Here is an 18,931-nt window from a genome sequence, read left to right as displayed (position 1 = left end):
CATAGCCTAGGGTCACAAAAACCTGTTTATTTGGGCAATTTCAATGGTAGTTATGCTGACGTACATAAATCTCAGTAATGGCCGTTAGCAACGTCTGAATTTCATGAAATGTCTCATGCAGGTAGAAGACATATTGTTAGACTTGGATTCCAAAGATGGGGTCCCTACATCTCTGCAAACCAGAGTTACAGGGGTCCAAAATTGGTAAAACCCCCCATAGGCTTCCATTGCCTCCCTATTTCACTTTCCAAAATCTCACATCTTTTCAAAGGGCAATTGCTCAGCAGTGGCAAATTTTCTAGCATTGTAGGGACCCTTAGGGGGAACATGACTGGTGAGTTTCGGGCCCCTAGGCCAAAGAGGTCATAGCCTAGGGTCACAAAAACCTGTTTATTTGGGCTATTTCAATGGTGGCGAGTCTGACGTACATAAATCGCAGCAATGGCCGTTAGCAACGTCTGAATCTTACGAAATGTCTCATGCAGGTAGAAGACATATTGTTAGACTTGGATTCCAAATATGGGGTCCCTACATCTCTGCAAACCAGAGTTACAGGGGTCCAAAATTGGTAAAATCCCCCATAGGCTTCCATTGCCTCCCTATTTCACTTTCCAAAATCTCACATCTTTTCAAAGGGCAATTGCTCAGCAGTGGCAAATGTTCTAGCATTGTAGGGACCCTTAGGGGGAATATGACTGGTGAGTTTCGGGCCCCTAGGCCAAAGAGGTCATAGCCTAGGGTCACAAAAACCTGTTTATTTGGGCTATTTCAATGGTGGCGAGTCTGACGTACATAAATCGCAGCAATGGCCGTTAGCAACATCTGAATCTCACGAAATGTCTCATGCAGGTAGAAGACATATTGTTAGACTTGGATTCCAAAGATGGGGTCTCTACATCTCTGCAAACCAGAGTTACAGGGCTCCAAAATTGGTAAAATCCCCAATAGGCTTTCATTGGGCCTACTATTTACCGTTCCAAAATCTCACACCATTTCAAAGGGCAATGGCTCAGCAGTGGCAAAACTCACCAGTCATGATCCCCCTAAGAGTCCCTACAATGCTAGAAAATTTGCCACTGCTGAGCAATTGCCCTTTGAAAAGATGTGAGATTTTGGAAAGTGAAATAGGGAGGCAATGGAAGCCTATGGGGGATTTTTACCAATTTTGGACCCCTGTAACTCTGGTTTGCAGAGATGTAGGCACCCCATCTTTGGAATCCAAGTCTAACAATATGTCTTCTACCTGCATGAGACATTTCGTGAAATTCAGATGTTGCTAACGGCCATGGCTGAGATTTATGTACGCCAGCATAACTATCATTGAAATAGCCCATATAAACAGGTTTTTGTGACCCTAGGCTATGACCTCTTTGGCCTAGGGGCCCGAAACTCACCAGTCATGTTCCCCCTAAGGGTCCCTACAATGCTAGAAAATTTGCCACTGCTGAGCAATTGCCCTTTGAAAAGATGTGAGATTTTGGAACTGTAAATAGGAGGCCCAATGAAAGCCTATGGGGGATTTTACCAAATTTGGAGCCCTGTAACTCTGGTTTGCAGAGATGTAGGGAACCCATCTTTGGAGCCCAAGTCTAACAATATGTCTTCTACCTGAATGAGATATTTCGTGAGATTCAGATGTTGCTAACGGCCATTGCTGCGATTTATGTACGTCAGACTCGCCACCATTGAAATTGCCCAAATAAACAGGTTTTTGTGACCCTAGGCTGTGACCTCTTTGGCCTAGGGGCCCGAAACTCACCAGTCATGTTCCCCCTAAGGGTCCCTACAATGCTGGAAAATTTGCCACTGCTGAGCAATTGCCCTTTGAAAAGATGTGAGATTTTGGAAAGTGAAATAGGGAGGCAATGGAAGCCTATGGGGGATTTTACCAATTTTGGACCCCTGTAACTCTGGTTTGCAGAGATGTAGGGACCCCATCTTTGGAATCCAAGTCTAACAATATGTCTTCTACCTGCATGAGACATTTCGTGAAATTCAGACGTTGCTAACGGCCATGGCTGAGATTTATGTACGTCAGCATAACTACCATTGAAATAGCCCAAATAAACAGGTTTTTGGGACCCTAGGCTATGACCTCTTTAGCCTAGGGGCCCGAAACTCACCAGTCATGTTCCCCCTAAGGGTCCCTACAATGCTAGAAAATTTGCCACTGCTGAGCAATTGCCCTTTGAAAAGATGTGAGATTTTGGAACTGTAAATAGGAGGCCCAATGAAAGCCTATGGGGGATTTTACCAAATTTGGAGCCCTGTAACTCTGGTTTGCAGAGATGTAGGGAACCCATCTTTGGAGCCCAAGTCTAACAATATGTCTTCTACCTGCATGAGACATTTCGTGAGATTCAGATGTTGCTAACGGCCATTGCTGCGATTTATGTACGTCAGACTTGCCACCATTGAAATTGCCCAAATAAACAGGTTTTTGTGACCCTAGGCTATGACCTCTTCGGCCTAGGACTGCATTGAACGCGACCCACGCATTGTGCGCATTCTGGACAACACCAATTACTGTTTATTGTTTATTGAACCTCTCATCTGTATTACATTTATGACTGCATGGCGACAAAATGCAAATTGCTATCCGCACGCTTCTTGTCCTCATGCAAAGCCTGGGTTGTTGTGTCTCAAAGCGTGGCCTTCTCCTCCTGCGCCGTCCTCCTCCTGTTCCATCACGTGTGCTGCTGCTGGTGCTGGGTTAGCGTTACCGGTCCCTTTTCCTGGAACCTCTTATCTGTAGTACATTTATGACTGCATGCCGACAAAAAGCATGTTACCTGTGCAAAGAAAACAGACATTTCCCGCATTTAAAAGACAGTTTTCCCTTTGAAACTTTAAAATCGATTTTCTCAAAAACTATAATCTCTTTTTGCTAATTTTTTTTTCCTCTTGTACCCACTCCCAAGGTGCACATACCCTGTAAATTTGGGGTATGTAGCATGTAAGGAGGCTTTACAAAGCACGAAAGTTCGGGTCCCCATTGACTTCCATTATGTTCGGAGTTCGGCTCGAACACCCGAACATCGCGGCCATGTTCGGCCTGTTCGGCCCGAACCCGAACATCTAGATGTTCGCCCAACACTAGTTTGAGGACTGCAGCCTCAGTACGCCACACACACGTTGCCCGGGGAGACGAACCTACTGATTTTAAGAGGAATTTGATTTAGTGTGATTCATAATTGTGTAATTATTTGAATTAAGTAGATTTTTGATAATAATAAAGTGTTTTGTAATTTCTTATGCACCCAAGAGCCAATTCTCTCTTTTTTTTTTAATTTTTACTTATTAATATGTTGGCATGATGCATAAGAATATGTTTATTACTAATTTCGTTGAGAGCTTATGGGTGTGTTCTGATCCCATTTGACCACGTTACCATTGGTTTGGAGTTGTTTATATATATGACCCTACTAAGTTTATTAACGTGAGCAATCTACTTCTTTTTCTAATCAAAATTACTTCAATAACACTTTAATTAGATCGTATGACCCAAGTGGTGTTATTATGATGTCTTTTAGATCTGATACTCCTAATTGGAGTGAGGTAAACCAAAATATATCATGTATGTTCTTATCTTATTCTAAGAAATTGGCATGTTCTTTGGTACATCATTAATTAATGGGGAGTTTCTGAACGCCCCCTGTGGTTACAGGTTTTACTGTCGTAATCACATGCTTTGTTGTTTTCATAACAAACAGCCACCTGTTTTAATACATGCTAATCACTATGATCAACTCATGATGATCAACTCATTAATTAATAACTCTGTGATCACTACACATGATCACTATACATGATTAATATATAAATGTATAGCAGGCTTGGCTTCTGCGTTATATGTCTCTGATGGGCAAGCCTTGCTAAGCAGGCATTACAGCCAGAACTGAGAAAAGTCAGAACATTTCTCCAGTGCTATCTTAATATAATCATAACTTTGTACAGGGAACAGACAGCTTACTGCAGAAAATTACATAAACGGGTTACTCTAACCAACAATCTAACTGATTAAAGAATAACTCTGCTTATAATCATAAAATCTTGAAATTCACTCAAATAATTGGCAAAACATTTTAAACATATATATTCAGCTTAAAGCAAGATGGAGATTATAATTTATCTGCATTATTATGAGATTTTCTGACAATAGAGGAGTGAACCGATGGTTCAGTAAAGCATTGACTTGGGTGAAGAATGGCCAATGCAGATGCAGTTTTCCAAATTCACTCTGAGCCCCAAGGTTGAAACAAGGGGGAAGGGGATATGCGAGATATCAAGTTGTGACTGATAAAGTCCAAGGCTAAAAAAGGAAATTAAAGGAAATGTCAGACAAATTAATGTAATCAAGCACTACTTACCCGGGATCTTCCTCCAGCCCCGGCAGCCGACATCTCTTTCGTTGCGGCACCGCACCCAGCAGCCAGCCCGGGGTCCCCACCAGTACAGAGGCCGACCTGGCAAGGGCCCCATCTACTGCGCCTGCTTGAGCACCACTGTCAATCACTTGCACGTGGGCTGGAGTGTTCTGAAGTGTATAGCAACGCTCGCCCAGGCGCAGTAGATGACGACCTCATGAGGTCGGCCTCTTACAGGTGAGGCCCCCGGCCGGTGGCTGGGAGCAGAGCTGCAATGAGGGACATGTCGGCTGAAAGGAGCTGGAGGAAGCCTTGGGTAAGTAAAGCTTGATTACATTAACCAGCCTGGCGTTCTATTAAGATCGCCAGGCTGGCGACCGGACGTTTTTTTTTAATAAAAAAAAAACTATTTCATGCAGCCAACTGAAAGTTGGCTGCATGAAAGCCCACTAGAGGGCGCTCCTAATCCGTACTTCTGATCGCCTCCAGCGATCAGAAGTAACAAGAAGGGCCGCGATGAGCGGCCCTTCTTGTTTTGCTTTCCTCGTCGCCATGGCGACGAGCGGAGTGACATCATGGACGTCAGCCGACGTCCTGATGTCAGCCGCCTCCGATCCAGCCCTTAGCGCTGGCCAGAACTGTTTGGTCCGGCAGCGCTGGGCTCGGGCGGCTGGGGGGACCCTCTTTCGCCGCTGCACGTGGCGATCAGGTAGCACACGCGGCTGGCAAAGTGCCGGCTGCGTGTGCTCCTTTTTATTTCATAAAAATCGGCCCAGCAGGGCCTGAGCTGCACCCTCCGGCGTCTTTGGACGAGCTCAGCTTGTCCAGAACGCTCAGGAGGTTAATTTGCCTTAAATTTCCTTTAATGCAGCCCAGGTTTTCTGCACATGGCTGCAGCAGTCTGGTGAGCAGAGTTTCTTAATCAAGAAGACTGGATAAGCTTCCAAACTTCAAGGTGAAATTGTTCTATGCCTAAAGGTACATACACACGGCTGATTTTTCCAAACGACCGATCGTTTGGACTGGTCGTTTGGATGTCAAATCGGACGTGTGTAGAAACGTTTGTTCGGCTGATGCATTGCTCCGGAAATTACTCCACTTTTACGCTGTTAAATCACTCTCAGTGTTTGGGGTTGATTCACAAAATTGTGGTAATACTGCCACACATTGCACACGGCAGTATTACTCTTATTTCAGGCCATAAGTAGTGCAAGATAGGCTATTAGCATGACCCGCTGTACTTGAGTGGCATGACCATTGCTACGGTAACGCGTGTTACTAATGAGCATTACCGTTAGTAATGCGCGTTACCCTAGCAACAGGCACTCTACTTTAGTACCGTGGATCTTGCTTATAGAGTTGCTTGCAGTTGGAATGCTCAATGTAGTTTGCCTTCTTAAAACAAAAAGGTATTTGTGATAATTCAGCTTTAAGTGAGCGATTGTGGTCTTCTATAATACATCACTACTGAATATGCAAATTAAGGGTAATACTGTTGTGCAGACTTACCACAATTTTGTGATTCAACCCCTTTTAGAGCAATTTACAAAACACAGGTGGGCGCCTGGCCTTAGTGAATTGAACCCATGGTCTCCCACAGAATCCTCTGGGGTAAATATTGGAAATCCTAGCTTTTTTATAGTTGAAGGTTGAATAAGAAACTCCCATTACTGCTACAGAACATTCAGAGTATTTTACGATAAATAATAATTTTTTCATTGTACATTGTTTCATTGTACATTCGTTGCACATTGTACTATTATATATCATATTTTGGCTTTCTTTTTAAAGAGGAGAATGGAAAGTGAAGATCTGGAAAAAGAAAAGGAAGAAGCAAGAAAAGAACTTGAGATGATGGAAAAACTGAAGGAAGAAGAACTTTTGATCCAGCAGAAAATCGAGGAACAGCAGAGGGTGAGTGAGTGTTAGTCACGGTTGAGCTAGACATATTAACTAATTATACTCTATCTTTATTCTATGTGGCTGGGTAGACTAAAGGCACATACACAACTCATTGAATACTATGCACACACACCATATCCACATTCAAAAAACAAGTTGTTCTAATGACTTGTACACACGTGGCCAACTTGCACGATAGTTGGTCAGTTGATCCACCGGTTATATTGGGCAAACCGCCTCTTATCAGTCACTCGTCTAGTCGTTTTCCACGCATACACATGCCCAACCTATCGTCCACCAGACGAGTTTGGACCATAGTCGGCAGAAAAGTTGCACGTGTGTATGAGGCTTTAAAGTGGCCATATATCAGGCGACTTGGTGGCCGATCTACCATCCAATTTGATTATTATAATGGAATGAAAATCGGTGTGCCAAGTGTGTGCCTGATGGACAATGCAAACCAATTTCATGCTGAAATTGGTCGCACTAATCAGTCAAACATGCTGCAAGATATTAAGTGTCGTGTTCGGTTCCGCGGTGGCAACGCCGAGTGATATCGGGATGAGCGACGAAACCCCTAATGCTGTCCTCCTAATGGCCATTGTGCTCCCCCCACTGCCCCATGCACTATACATTTCTTGTCTGCTGTTAGCTCCGGGCTTGCTCCAGGCGTTGTCCTCCATCCATACACGCAGCCCATGTGATTGCTGGCATAACCATGGGCACCTGTGTGACGTCACACATGTGGCCCATGTTACTCCAGGAACCACGTGGGGTGCGTATGTGGACGGAAGAGCCCGGAGCCAGCGGTGGACACGGACATGTAATGTATAGTGCACTGGGGTGGGACACATTGACCATTGGGGGGGCAGCATCGGGCTGGCTAGGCAGCGGATGTGGCTCCACAAGACCAATATCCAACCGATTTCAGCATGGAGTTGTTAAGGAATCGGCCTGTAGAGTATGGGCAGGCAACAGATCTCTCTCCAATCAGATTTAATCAGGGAGTGCAACGATTGTTCATTACTAACCTCTCCTCGCTGCCTGCTGTGGCTCCTGTAAGGATGGCGGAGGGTAACGAACACTCGTTACTCTCCAGCTGCCGAGTCCCACACAGCCTCTTGCATCATGGCGGAGGAACGCCGACCCGATGGACTTCTGGGTTCGGTGTCCCCTGTTGCTAGGCACATGCCCCTGCGTCTCTTCCCCTCTTATGCAGTGGCCACGGGCAGTATTGCATGCTCCCTAATTGAGAGCCAGAGTATTTAAACCCGGTGCTCTCACTGTTAGGATTCTGTTACATCCCTGGTCACAGCCACGATGTTCCGCTGCCATCCCCCTCGACCAGATCTTGTTTCTCCCTTTTTGCTAATCCCTCTCCTGGATCCCCTTTGGCAATCCCTAGCTGCTTCTCCTTGTTGGCTTCCCTATTTGCTCCTTTCTGCCAGTCAGTATCCTCTGCCTGCCATTTCCCTGTTTGGCTGCCTGAGCCTGGCCTGTGTTCTGTCAAAAACATTCACTTCATCACCATAGAAGCACCAAGAGAGATTTTTTTAGGTTAGGATCAAGGCATTTTTATTTTACACGCGTGGCTTTTCTCCAATGCTTTACATGCAGACAAGTGTTAACTTGTTGCTAGCACAAAGATAAGAGAAAGTCTCCTCCCACTTCCATCCCTTATAATATCTTCTTTTACTCTCGTCATAGGCATTGTCATCAGTACATCACATGTAGCTGTCTCCCAATCATAGTCTTTGCCGCATTGCAGTGTTTCCTTATCCTGCTACTTTCACTTTCTGTCTGGGCGGGCCTGCTGTATGAGTTTCTACTTCCCAGCAAAATTATTATCTGAGTTCCAGTTTTCAAGAAATCAATTCTCCTGGGTTTCGGAATTGTCACAGGAAATACTGGTATAGACCGGTTCTGTGTCTCCTTCAGAAGACCCTGCAATAACAAAAAATCTTGCCACAATGATTTGCTCTCATTTTCATAGTATACTGAAAAGCTCTTAGTATATAGGAATACAAACTATAAAGGATATAAACACAATTCAATTATAAAGGCTATATTAATTATTTCCACATTTCCCTCCTGTTTATAATTAAATTGTCATTCCTAGTATATATTAGAGATGGCCCGAACCTCCGATTTTTGGTTTGCGAACTGGGTTCGCGTGAACTTTCGTGAACCGCAATAGACTTCAATGGGGAGGCAAACTTTGAAAACTAGAAAAAATTATACTGGCCACAAAAGTGATGGAAAAGATGTTTCAAGGGGTCTAACACCTGGAGGGGGGCATGGCGGAGTGGGATACATACCAAAAGTCCCGGGGAAAAATCTGGATTTGACGCAAAGCAGCATTTTAAGGGCAGAAATCACATTGAATGCTAAATTGCAGGCCTAAAGTGCTTTAAAACATCTTGCATGCGTATACATCAATCAGGGAGTGTAATTAGAGCACTGCTTCACACTAACACACCAAACTCACTGTGTAACGCACCGCAAACAGCTGTTTACGTAGTGACGGCCATGCTGGACTGGTGCGCACCATAGCGAGAGTGCAGGCCATGGCGGTTTTCAAGCCCATGTGGTAGCTCAATGATAGAACAACAGTGACTGTCCAGCTGATCAAATTTGGTCTGTCCACAATGAAGCAATGACCTTATTATCTATGGTGTGCCACCCCCCAAGACACTCATATAGCCGGCGGTCATTGCTTCATTGTGGATACGCAAGCCCCTTCACTGCGGCAAGGTAATGATCACGAAGTGGAATGGGCACATGTACATGCCTTTTGTTTTGTTGTTGCAGCTGCAGTGCAGCGAGAAAAATTAGGCAGGCATGTACACGCACCAGAAAAATTAGTATAGCGGCTGCTGCTAGCAGCGGCCTTAAAAATTCAGGAATCCGCCTGGAGTCCTGGACCCTGTTGGTGGTGGTGGAGAAGGCAAGCGGCCTGCAGGCAGAGATGCTGTGTGGCACTGTGGAGCGACTAAGGGCTTGATTCACAAAGCGGTGCAAAGTGTTTGCACGCCTGTGAAAAGCCCTTTATCACGCCTAAACTCAGTTTAGGCGTGATAAGAAGAAACTCGCACGATCTCCCGCGCGCAAAGTTTTGCGCGCGTAGCGCACCGCGCTGCGCGCGCAGTGTACCTTGCTTCGCGCGCAGCGTCCATTGAGCCCTATGGGACTTTGCGCGCGCAGCGCGGTGCGCTACGCGCGCAAAACTTTGCGCGCGGGAGCTTCGCGCGAAGAGCAGCACAAATCGGTGATAACTCAGCTTTGCACGGCTTATCACGCCTAAAGTCTTTTAGGCGTGATAACTGAGTTATCACCGCTTTGTGAATCAGGGCCTTAGTCTTGGGGCAGGCAGCCAGTCACACGGCATGTAGGCAGAGATGCTGTGTGTTGGGACTGACTTAGTCTTCAGGCGGCAGTAGCCCTCTGGGATCCATGCCTCATTCATTTTGATAAAGGTCAGGTACTGAACACTTTTGTGACTTAGGCGACTTCTCTTTTCAGTGACAATGCCTCCAGCTGCGCTGAAGGTCCTTTCTGACAGGACACTTGAGGCAGGGCAAGACAGAAGTTGGATGGCAAATTGGGACAGCTCTGGCCACAGGTCAAGCCTGTGCACCCAGTAGTCCAAGGGTTCATCGCTGCTCACAGTGTCTACATCCACACTTAAAGCCAGGTCCAGGTGTTGGTGGAGGGTGGATCCGGAAAGGCTAAGGACTAAAGAATGTCTGCATGTCTGACATCACCATGAGATTGCTGGAGCGTCCTGTCCTTGCCTGCGTGGACATGGGAGAAGGATGACTGGCAGTGGTACCTTTATTGCGTTGTGCTGTGACATCACCATTATACGCATTGTAAAGCATACTTGCCAGCTTGTTCTTTATGTGCTGCATCCTTTCTGCCTTCAGGTGAGTTGGTAACATGTCCGCCACTTTCTGCCTATACCGAGGTTCTAGTAGCGTTGCCACCCAGTACAGGTCATTCCCCTTGAGTTTTTTTTATATGGGGGTCCCTCAACAGGCTGGGGAGCATGAAAGACGCCATCTGCACAAAGTTGGATCCAGACGTACTATCCATGTCCTCTTGTTCTTCCTCAGTGATGTCAGGTAAGTCCTCCTCCCCGCAGCCACGAACAATACCACGGGAACGTTGAGCAGCACAAGCCCCCTGCGACACCTGCTGCGGTTGTTCTTCTGCCGCCTCCTCCTCCAAAGAAACACCTTCCTCATCATCTGAGTCTGACTCCTCTTCTCCACGCGACTCTTCCTCCTCCTCCCCCCTCTGTGCTGCCGCAGGTGTTGAGGAAACATCTGGTTCCGATGAAAATTGCTCCCACAACTAATCCTGCTGTAACTTTTCCACTTCACGCTCTTCCACAGCTTGATCCACCACTCTACGCACGGCACGCTCCAGGAAGTAAGCGTACGGGATCAAGTCGCTGATGGTGCCTTCACTGCGACTCACCAGGTTGGTCACCTCCTCAAACCGCTACATGAGCCTGCATGCATTTCGCATCAGTGTCCAGTTGTTGGGCTACAACATCCCCATCTCCCCAGATTGTGTCCTTTTACTGTAATTGTACAGTTACTGGGTGAAGGCTTTCTCCTGTTCTTGCAGGTGAGAGAACTTGACCAGGGTCGAATTCCAGCGAGTCGGGGCAATCACATATTAAGCGTCTCACCGGCAAGTTGTTTCTCCGCTGAATGTCAGCAAAGCGTGCCATGGCAGTGTAAGACCGCCTGAAATGCCCACACAACTTCCTGGCCTGCTTCAGGACATCCTCTAAGCCTGGGTACTTTGACACAAATTTTTGAATGACTAGATTGAGCACATGTGCAAGGCAGGGTACATGTGTCAGCTTTCCCAAATTCAAAGCGGAAAGGAGATTGCTGCCGTTGTCACACACCACGTTGCCGATCTCCAGCTGGTGCGGGGTCAGCCACTGATCCACCTGTTTGCTAAGAGCAGCAAGGAGAGCTGCTCCAGTGTGACTCTCCACTTTGAGGCAAGACATGTCTAAGATGGCGTGACACCATCGTATCTGGCATGCAGCATAGGCCCTGGGGAGATGGGGCTGTGTAGCTGGAGAGGAGATCACGGCACCAGCCAAGGAGGAGGAGGAGGATGACAGCGAAGAGGATGTAGCAGGTGGAGAGGAGGTGGCAGGAGGCCTGCCTGCAAGCCGTGGAGGTGTCACAACTAGGTCCACTGCACAGCCACGTACCCCCTGCTTGTCAGCGGTCACCAGGTTGACCCAATGGGCTGTGTAATTAATGTAGCAGCCCTGACCGTGCTTGGCAGACCAGGCATCCATGGTCAGGTGGACCCTTGACCCAACGCTGTGTGCCAGAGATGACACCACTTGCCTCTCCACTTCACGGTACAGTTTGGGTATCGCCTTTTTAGAGAAACAATTGCGGCCTGGCATCTTCCACTGCGGTGTCCCAATGGCCACAAATTTACGGAAGGCCTCAGAGTCCACCAGCTTGTATGGTAACAGCTGGCGAGCTAACAGTTCCGCCACGCCAGCTGTCAGACGCCGGGCAAGGGGGTGACTGGCAGACATTGGCTTCTTCCGCTCAAAGATTTCCTTCACGGACACCTGGCTGCTGTGGGCAGAGGAGCAGGAACCGCTCAAGGTCAGAGGCGGAGTGGAGGAGGGTGGCTGTGAAGGTGCAAGGGAGAAAGTGGCTAAAGATGCTGCACCTGAAGGAGGAAGAGGAGAAGGAGGGTGTCTTTTCTTTTGTGTGCTGCTTTTGCTCAGGTGCTCTTCCCATTGCAGTTTGTGCCTTTTCTCCATGTGCCTTCGTAAGGCACTTGTCCCTACGTGAGTGTTGGCCTTTCCACGGCTCAATTTTTGGAGGCAGAGACAACAAATGGCATTGCTCCGATCTGAGGCAGACACATGAAAAAAATTCCAAACCGCTGAGCCCCCCTGGGGTGATATCACTATGGTGGCATCAGCAGCTGATGTTAAAGGGCATGTTGGCTGGCTGGCTGCACATAGGTGGCAATGGCACCGGACACTACCACCAGCTGTTTCTGACAATGAGCTCCCCCTGCTTCTTTCAGGAACTCGTCTCCTCCTACTCCTCTCTGACTACCCCTCTGAACTGTCCCCTTGGTCATCTTGTCTGCCCAGCATCGCTTGCCTCAGACACCTCCAAAACTGCACCAACAGCAGGTACTTCATCATCCTCCTCCTCACACATTACGTCCATAGTGTCGCCTAACTCACAAATATGAGGTGGTGTAACTTGCTTAGCGCCTTCATCTTGTTGTTGTCAAATAACTCCTGCGAAGTGTAAAATGCAGCGGATGTGGTGCTTGTCTATTTTGTCCATATCGGGGGGGGGGATGAAGTGAAAGGTATGCACTGACTTGACTAATACGATGTGCAGTCACACAGGTGCAGTTAACAGGTATGCACGGAGTGTTATATCACACTGAATGCACTCACATAGGTAGGTGGGTGCACTGAACACAACAGGCAGGTATATGCAGTGATGAGATGGGTTCACTGAACACAACAGGTAGGTAAATGCAGTCATGAGGTGGGTTCACTGAACACAACAGGTAGGTATATGCAGTGATGAGGTGGGTGCACTGAACACAACAGGTAGGTATATGTAGTGATGAGGTGGGTGCACTGAACACAACAGGTAGGTATATGCAGTGATTAGGTGGGTTCACTGAACACAACAGGTAGGTATATGCAGTGATGAGGTGGGTTTACTGAACACAACAGGTACCTACCTGTTGTGTTCAGTAAATGCAGTGATGAGGTGGATGCACTCAACTCAAAAGGTAGGTATATGCAGTGATGAGGTGGGTTCACTGAACACAACAGGTAGGTATATGCAGTGATGATGTGGGTGCACTGAACACAACAGGCAGGTATATGCAATGATGAGGTGAGTTCACTGAACTCAACAGGTAGGTATATGTAGTGATGAGGTGGGTGCACTGAACACAACAGGTAGGTATATGCAGTGATTAGGTGGGTTCACTGAACACAACAGGTAGGTATATGCAGTGATGAGGTGGGTTTACTGAACACAACAGGTACCTACCTGTTGTGTTCAGTAAATGCAGTGATGAGGTGGATGCACTCAACTCAAAAGGTAGGTATATGCAGTGATGAGGTGGGTTCACTGAACACAACAGGTAGGTATATGCAGTGATGATGTGGGTGCACTGAACACAACAGGCAGGTATATGCAATGATGAGGTGAGTTCACTGAACTCAACAGGTAGGTATATTCAGTGATGAGGTGGGTGCACTTAACACAACAGGTAGGTACAGTGGGTTGCAAAAGTATTCGGCCCCCTTGAAGTTTTCCACATTTTGTCATATTACTGCCACAAACATGAATCAATTTTATTGGAACTCCACATGAAAGATCAACACAAAGTGGTGTACACATGAGAAGTGGAACGAAAATCATACATCATTCCAAACATTTTTTACAAATAAATAACTGCAAAGTGGTGTGTGCATAATTATTCGGCCCCCTTTGATCTGAGTGCAGTCAGTTGCCCATAGACATTGCCTGACGAGTGCTAATGACTAAATAGAGTGCACCTGTGTGTAATCTAATGTCAGTACAAATACAGCTGCTCTGTGAGGGCCTCAGAGGTTGTCTAAGAGAATATTGGGAGCAACAACACAACGTGAAGTCCAAAGAACACACAAAACAGGTCAGGGATCAAGTTATTGAGAAATTTAAAGCAGGCTTAGGCTACAAAAAGATTTCCAAAGCCTTAAACATCCCACGGAGCACTTTTCAAGCGATCATTCAGAAATGGAAGAAGTATGGCACAACTGTAAACCTACCAAGACAAGGCCATCCACCTAAAACTCACAGGCTGAACAAGGAGAGCGCTGATCAGAAATGCAGTCAAGAGGCCCATGGTGACTCTGGACGAGCTGCAGAGATCTACAGCTCAGGTGGCAGACTCTGTCCATAGGACAACTACTGTATTAGTCATGCACTGTACAAAGTTGGCCTTTATGGAAGAGTGGTAAGAAGAAAGGCATTGTAAACAGAAGTCATAAGAAGTCCCGTTTGCAGTTTGCCACAAGCCATGTGGGGGACACAGCAACCATGTGGAAGAAGGTGCTCTGGTCAGATGAGACCAAAATGGAACTTTTTGGCCAAAATGCAAAACGCTATGGGCTTGATTCACAAAGCGGTGCTAACCTACTTAGCACGTCTAAAGTCTTTAGACGTGCTAACCAGGGTGCTAAGTAGGTTAGCACCGGATTTCTCAATCAGATCGCGCGCCAACTTTGCGCGCGCAAAGTTTTATGCGCGCTAAGTCCCATAGGCTTTAATGGGCACTTCGCGCGGAGCGCCCTGCGCTCTGTGCAGTGCGCGTGTAAAGTTTTATGCGCGTAAAGTTTTATGCACGAAAAGCTTGTTTAGACGTGCTAAGGGGGTTTTCACAGGCGTGCTAACAGTTAGCACCGCTTTGTGAATCAGGCCCAATGTGTGGCAGAAAACTAACACTGCACATCACTCTGAACACACCATCCCCACTGTCAAATATGGTGGTGGCAGCATCATGCTCGGGGGGTGCATCTCTTCAGCAGGGACAGGGAAGCTGGTCAGAGTTGATGGGAAGATGGATGGAGCCAAATACAGGGCAAACTTGGAAGAAAACCTCTTGGAAACTGCAAAAGACTTGAGACTGGGGCGGAGGTTCACCCTCCAGCATGACAATGACCCTAAACATAAAGCCAGGGCAACAATGGAATGGTTTAAAACAAAACATATCTATCTGTTAGAATGGCCCAGTCAAAGTCCAGATCTAAATCCAATCGAGAATCTGTGGCAAGATCTGAAAACTGCTGTTCACAAACGCTGTCCATCTAATCTGACTGAGCTGGAGCTGTTTTGCAAAGAAGAATGGGCAAGGATTTCAGTCTCTAGATGTGCAAAGCTGGTAGAGACATACCCTAAAAGACTGGCAGCTGTAATTGCAGCAAAAGGTGGTTCTACAAAGTATTGACTCAGGGGGCCGAATAATTACGCAACACCCCACTTTGCAGTTATTGGAATCATGGTATTTGGAATCATGTATGATTTTCGTTCCACTTCTCACGTGTACACCACTTTGTGTTGGTCTTTCTTTTTTGGTTATTAAAAGCTTTATTGAGCAGATTATCAAATACAACATCAAATGCAAGTCAAATAGCACATCAAATATACAAATGATTTGCATATATATTCTAATTATCATAAACTATAAAAAAATAACAAAACAAACACAAAAGAAAAAAGCAGCCGGAGAGCCTGGCCCATAATATTGGACCATTCAACCTGGGAAATGGTGCACAGAGTACCTCCAGCTGAGATCCCAGGGATCAGTCCTTCTCGCAAGTCTTCAAACACAACTTAAATTGCTCTCCAGACACCGTACATAAAGAAAGAACCAATAAAACTATGTACAACATCCAGAAACAGAAGTCCTGAAGTATATATAACCTGCATGACTAGTTAACCACCTTAGCGGTATGGACGAGCTCAGCTCGTCCATTACCGCCAGAGGGTGCCGCTCAGGCCCTGCTGGGCCGATTTTGATCAAATAAAGTGCAGCACACGCAGCCGGCACTTTGCCAGCCGCGTGTGCTGCCTGATCGCCGCCGCTCTGCGGCGATCCACCGCGAGCAGCGGCGAAAGAGGGTCCCCCCAGCCGCCTGAGCCCTGCGCAGCCGGAACAAATAGTTCCGGCCAGCGCTAAGGGCTGGATCGGAGGCGGCTGACGTCAGGACGTCGGCTGACATCCATGACGTCACTCCGCTCGTCGCCATGGCGACGAAGTAAGCAAAACACGGAAGGCCGCTCATTGCGGCCTTCCGTGTTACTTTTGGCCGCCGGAGGCGATCAGAAGAACGCCTCCGGAGCGCCATCTAGTGGGCTTTCATGCAGCCAACTTTCAGTTGGCTGCATGAAATAGTTTTTTTTTAATTTAAAAAAAACCCTCCCGCAGCCGCCCTGGCGATCTTAATAGAACGCCAGGGTGGTTAAAAGACTGTATACGCACATGTCCAGGGGAGACTAAAAGCGTCTGTAAGCCCTCCAAAGTTCCCAAATAAGATCAAATCTGGTCATGTTCTCGGTACTATAATAATACACTCGATCCATCAACATCATAAGGTCCAGACGTTGAGTAACCAATGCTAGCTCAAGATCAGTGGATTTCCATTTATAAGCAATAGACCATTGAGCGGCCAGTAACATATATCTATATAATGGCCTAAATTTACCTGGGACATCATCATTCTGTGTATACAAAAGGGCCTGGGGAGCAGTTAAGGAGACCGGAAAGCCAAACACATCTTTAGTCATAGATTCCCATTAATCTCAGAACTGCTGTGCCCCGGGGCAATCCCAAAAAACATGCAACAATGTGCCTTCCATACCACAGGCCCTAACACAGACCGATGGGACTGAGGGGTAAATTTTATGTAATTTAGACGGTGTATAGTACCAACGAAACAAGATCTTATAAGCTGTGTATTTCACCATGTTGGATTTGATCACCCCAGAGACAGCAGTCCAAACATAAGACCAATCAGTGCGATCATATTGAATACCCAAATCCTGCTCCCAAGCCCTCATATATGACATTTTATCATCATGATCACGTCCCAGCAATAGAGCATAAAGTGATGAAATTAACCCTTTTCTACGGGAAAAACCAAAATAAAGTGATTCAAACATAGTGGGGTCATATACTGGAGATGAGGAAAAAATTGAAGAGAAATAGTGTTTGATTTGACAAAATAGATATGCTTCTTCCATGGGGGCGTCTCTACTAAATCTGAGCATGTTGAAAGTAATAGGAACATCACTAATCCAAAACCTATCAGCTGTATAGAGACCTTTATCCCTCCACCAGGAAAAAACCTGCGGGTTCCTAAAAGCAGGAACAAACCGAGGGTTACCGAAGATAGAAATCCTGGAGGAGGGAAAAGTCATAAGTTTGTATGTAGAGGCAATAGAAATCCAAAGTTTAGCCAATGACGATACAATCCTATTCTTGCCAGCAAGAACTGTCAGATCCCTCTTAGAGACTATCGTGACTAATGAATTTAGGTGGAAAGAAAAAACTGAGGTAGATTCCAGCTGATACCAGGCTGGAGGTTTTGAATCTATGTTCCAATGTAAAATTTGACCAAGTTTGGAGGCTAGATAGCAATGCCATAAACTCGGCAAGCCAATATCTCCTTGCAAGGGGGGCCTATAAAGAATCTGTGCACGAACTCTGGCTGGTTTACCGTCCCAAATAAATTTGTTGATTTGTGATTGAATAATAGATGAAGATTTTTTTAGTTATAATTATAGGAAGCATACAAAAGAGATATAATAATTTGGGAAGGATAATCATCTTACAGGCGACATTTCTGCCCAACCATGAAACCTTGTATGTAGACCAGGTCTTCAAAAGTTGCGTAATTTTAATAACTGTGTGTGAAAAATTGGTTCTATATAGGTCCCCAAAGCAAGGTGTAAGAAAAATTCCCAAATATTTAAATTTAGTGTGACTCCATTTAAAACCATAAGTAGAATCCAACCATCTAATCATGTGTGGATATAGATTAATCGGGAGGGCTGTGGATTTAGACGAATTAGCCTTAAGCTCCGAGAAATTTGCAAAAGTCTCTAATAATTGGAAGAGATTTGATAAAGAGGTTAATTGTCTAGTCAAGAACAGGAGAGCATCGTCAGCGTACAGAGACAACTTAATATTATCAACACCATATCAAGAGCGAACAGTAGTGGCGAGAGAGGACACCCCTGACGGGTGCCTCGTTTAAGTTGAATGGGAGTAGAAGTTGCCCCAGGAATGCGAATCACAGTAGATGGGGAATCATACAATGCTAAAACTGCTGTAATGATAGGACCGGTTAGGCCAAAGCAATCCAGAGCAGTAGTCAAATATTGCCAACCTACTGAATCGAATGCTTTACTGATATCAAGACCCAACATCAAAAACCTTGATTTCTTTATCTCTGCATCTTATAAAATGTTAACTGCCAATCTCACATTATCAGAGCCTTGCCTGCCAGGGATGAAACCAGTCTGAGAAGGAGCAACCAAATCACCCACCATGGTACCAAGTCGTGATGCCAAGATTTTAGCAAACAGTTTGATATCATTAGTGATCGGCATCTGGTTTAGGTAGTAGGGTCATATTTGCCAGAAGCATTTCCGAAGGAAGTTTCTCACCCTGAAGAATAGCGTTAACCTCCTTAGCGGTAACCCCGTGTGTGACACGGGGTAAGCCGCCGGAGGGTGCCGCTCAGGCCCTGCTGGGCTGATTTAAATAATTTTTTTTTTGCTGGACGCAGCTAGCACTTTGCTAGCTGCGCCAGCACCCCGATCGCCGCCGCCGCGCGCCCGATCGCCGCTATCCGGTGCGGCGCGCGGCCCCCCCCCCATACCCCTGTGCTGCCTGGCCAATCAGTGCCAGGCAGCGCCAAGGGGTGCATCGGGTCTCCCAATGACGTCGCTGACGTCGGCGACGTCATCCCGCCCCGTCGCCATGGCGACGGGGGAAGCCCTCCAGGAAATCCCGTTCTTTGAACGGGATTTCCTGATCGCCTATCGCCGGAGGCGATCGGCGGGGCTGGG

At 46.5% G+C, this 18,931-nt stretch overlaps 1 protein-coding gene across 4 annotated transcripts in view; it reads left to right on the top strand.

The window, feature by feature from the left end:
* The window catches only part of LOC137535962 (DPY30 domain-containing protein 1-like), a 339,619-nt gene that overhangs the window by 218,754 nt on the left and 101,934 nt on the right, over positions 1–18,931 (top strand). For all 4 annotated transcript variants that reach the window (XM_068257853.1, XM_068257855.1, XM_068257856.1 and 1 more), the window contains exon 3: positions 6,159–6,281. In XM_068257853.1, coding sequence (XP_068113954.1) covers positions 6,159–6,281 — 123 coding nt within the window. The remainder of the gene's footprint in view (positions 1–6,158; positions 6,282–18,931) is intronic.

This window comes from Hyperolius riggenbachi, chromosome 10 (assembly GCF_040937935.1).
Source record: "Hyperolius riggenbachi isolate aHypRig1 chromosome 10, aHypRig1.pri, whole genome shotgun sequence".
Lineage (NCBI taxonomy): Eukaryota > Metazoa > Chordata > Amphibia > Anura > Hyperoliidae > Hyperolius > Hyperolius riggenbachi.
The sequence above is the reverse complement of the archived record's forward strand: the minus strand, read 5'-3'. Positions and strand labels throughout refer to the sequence as shown.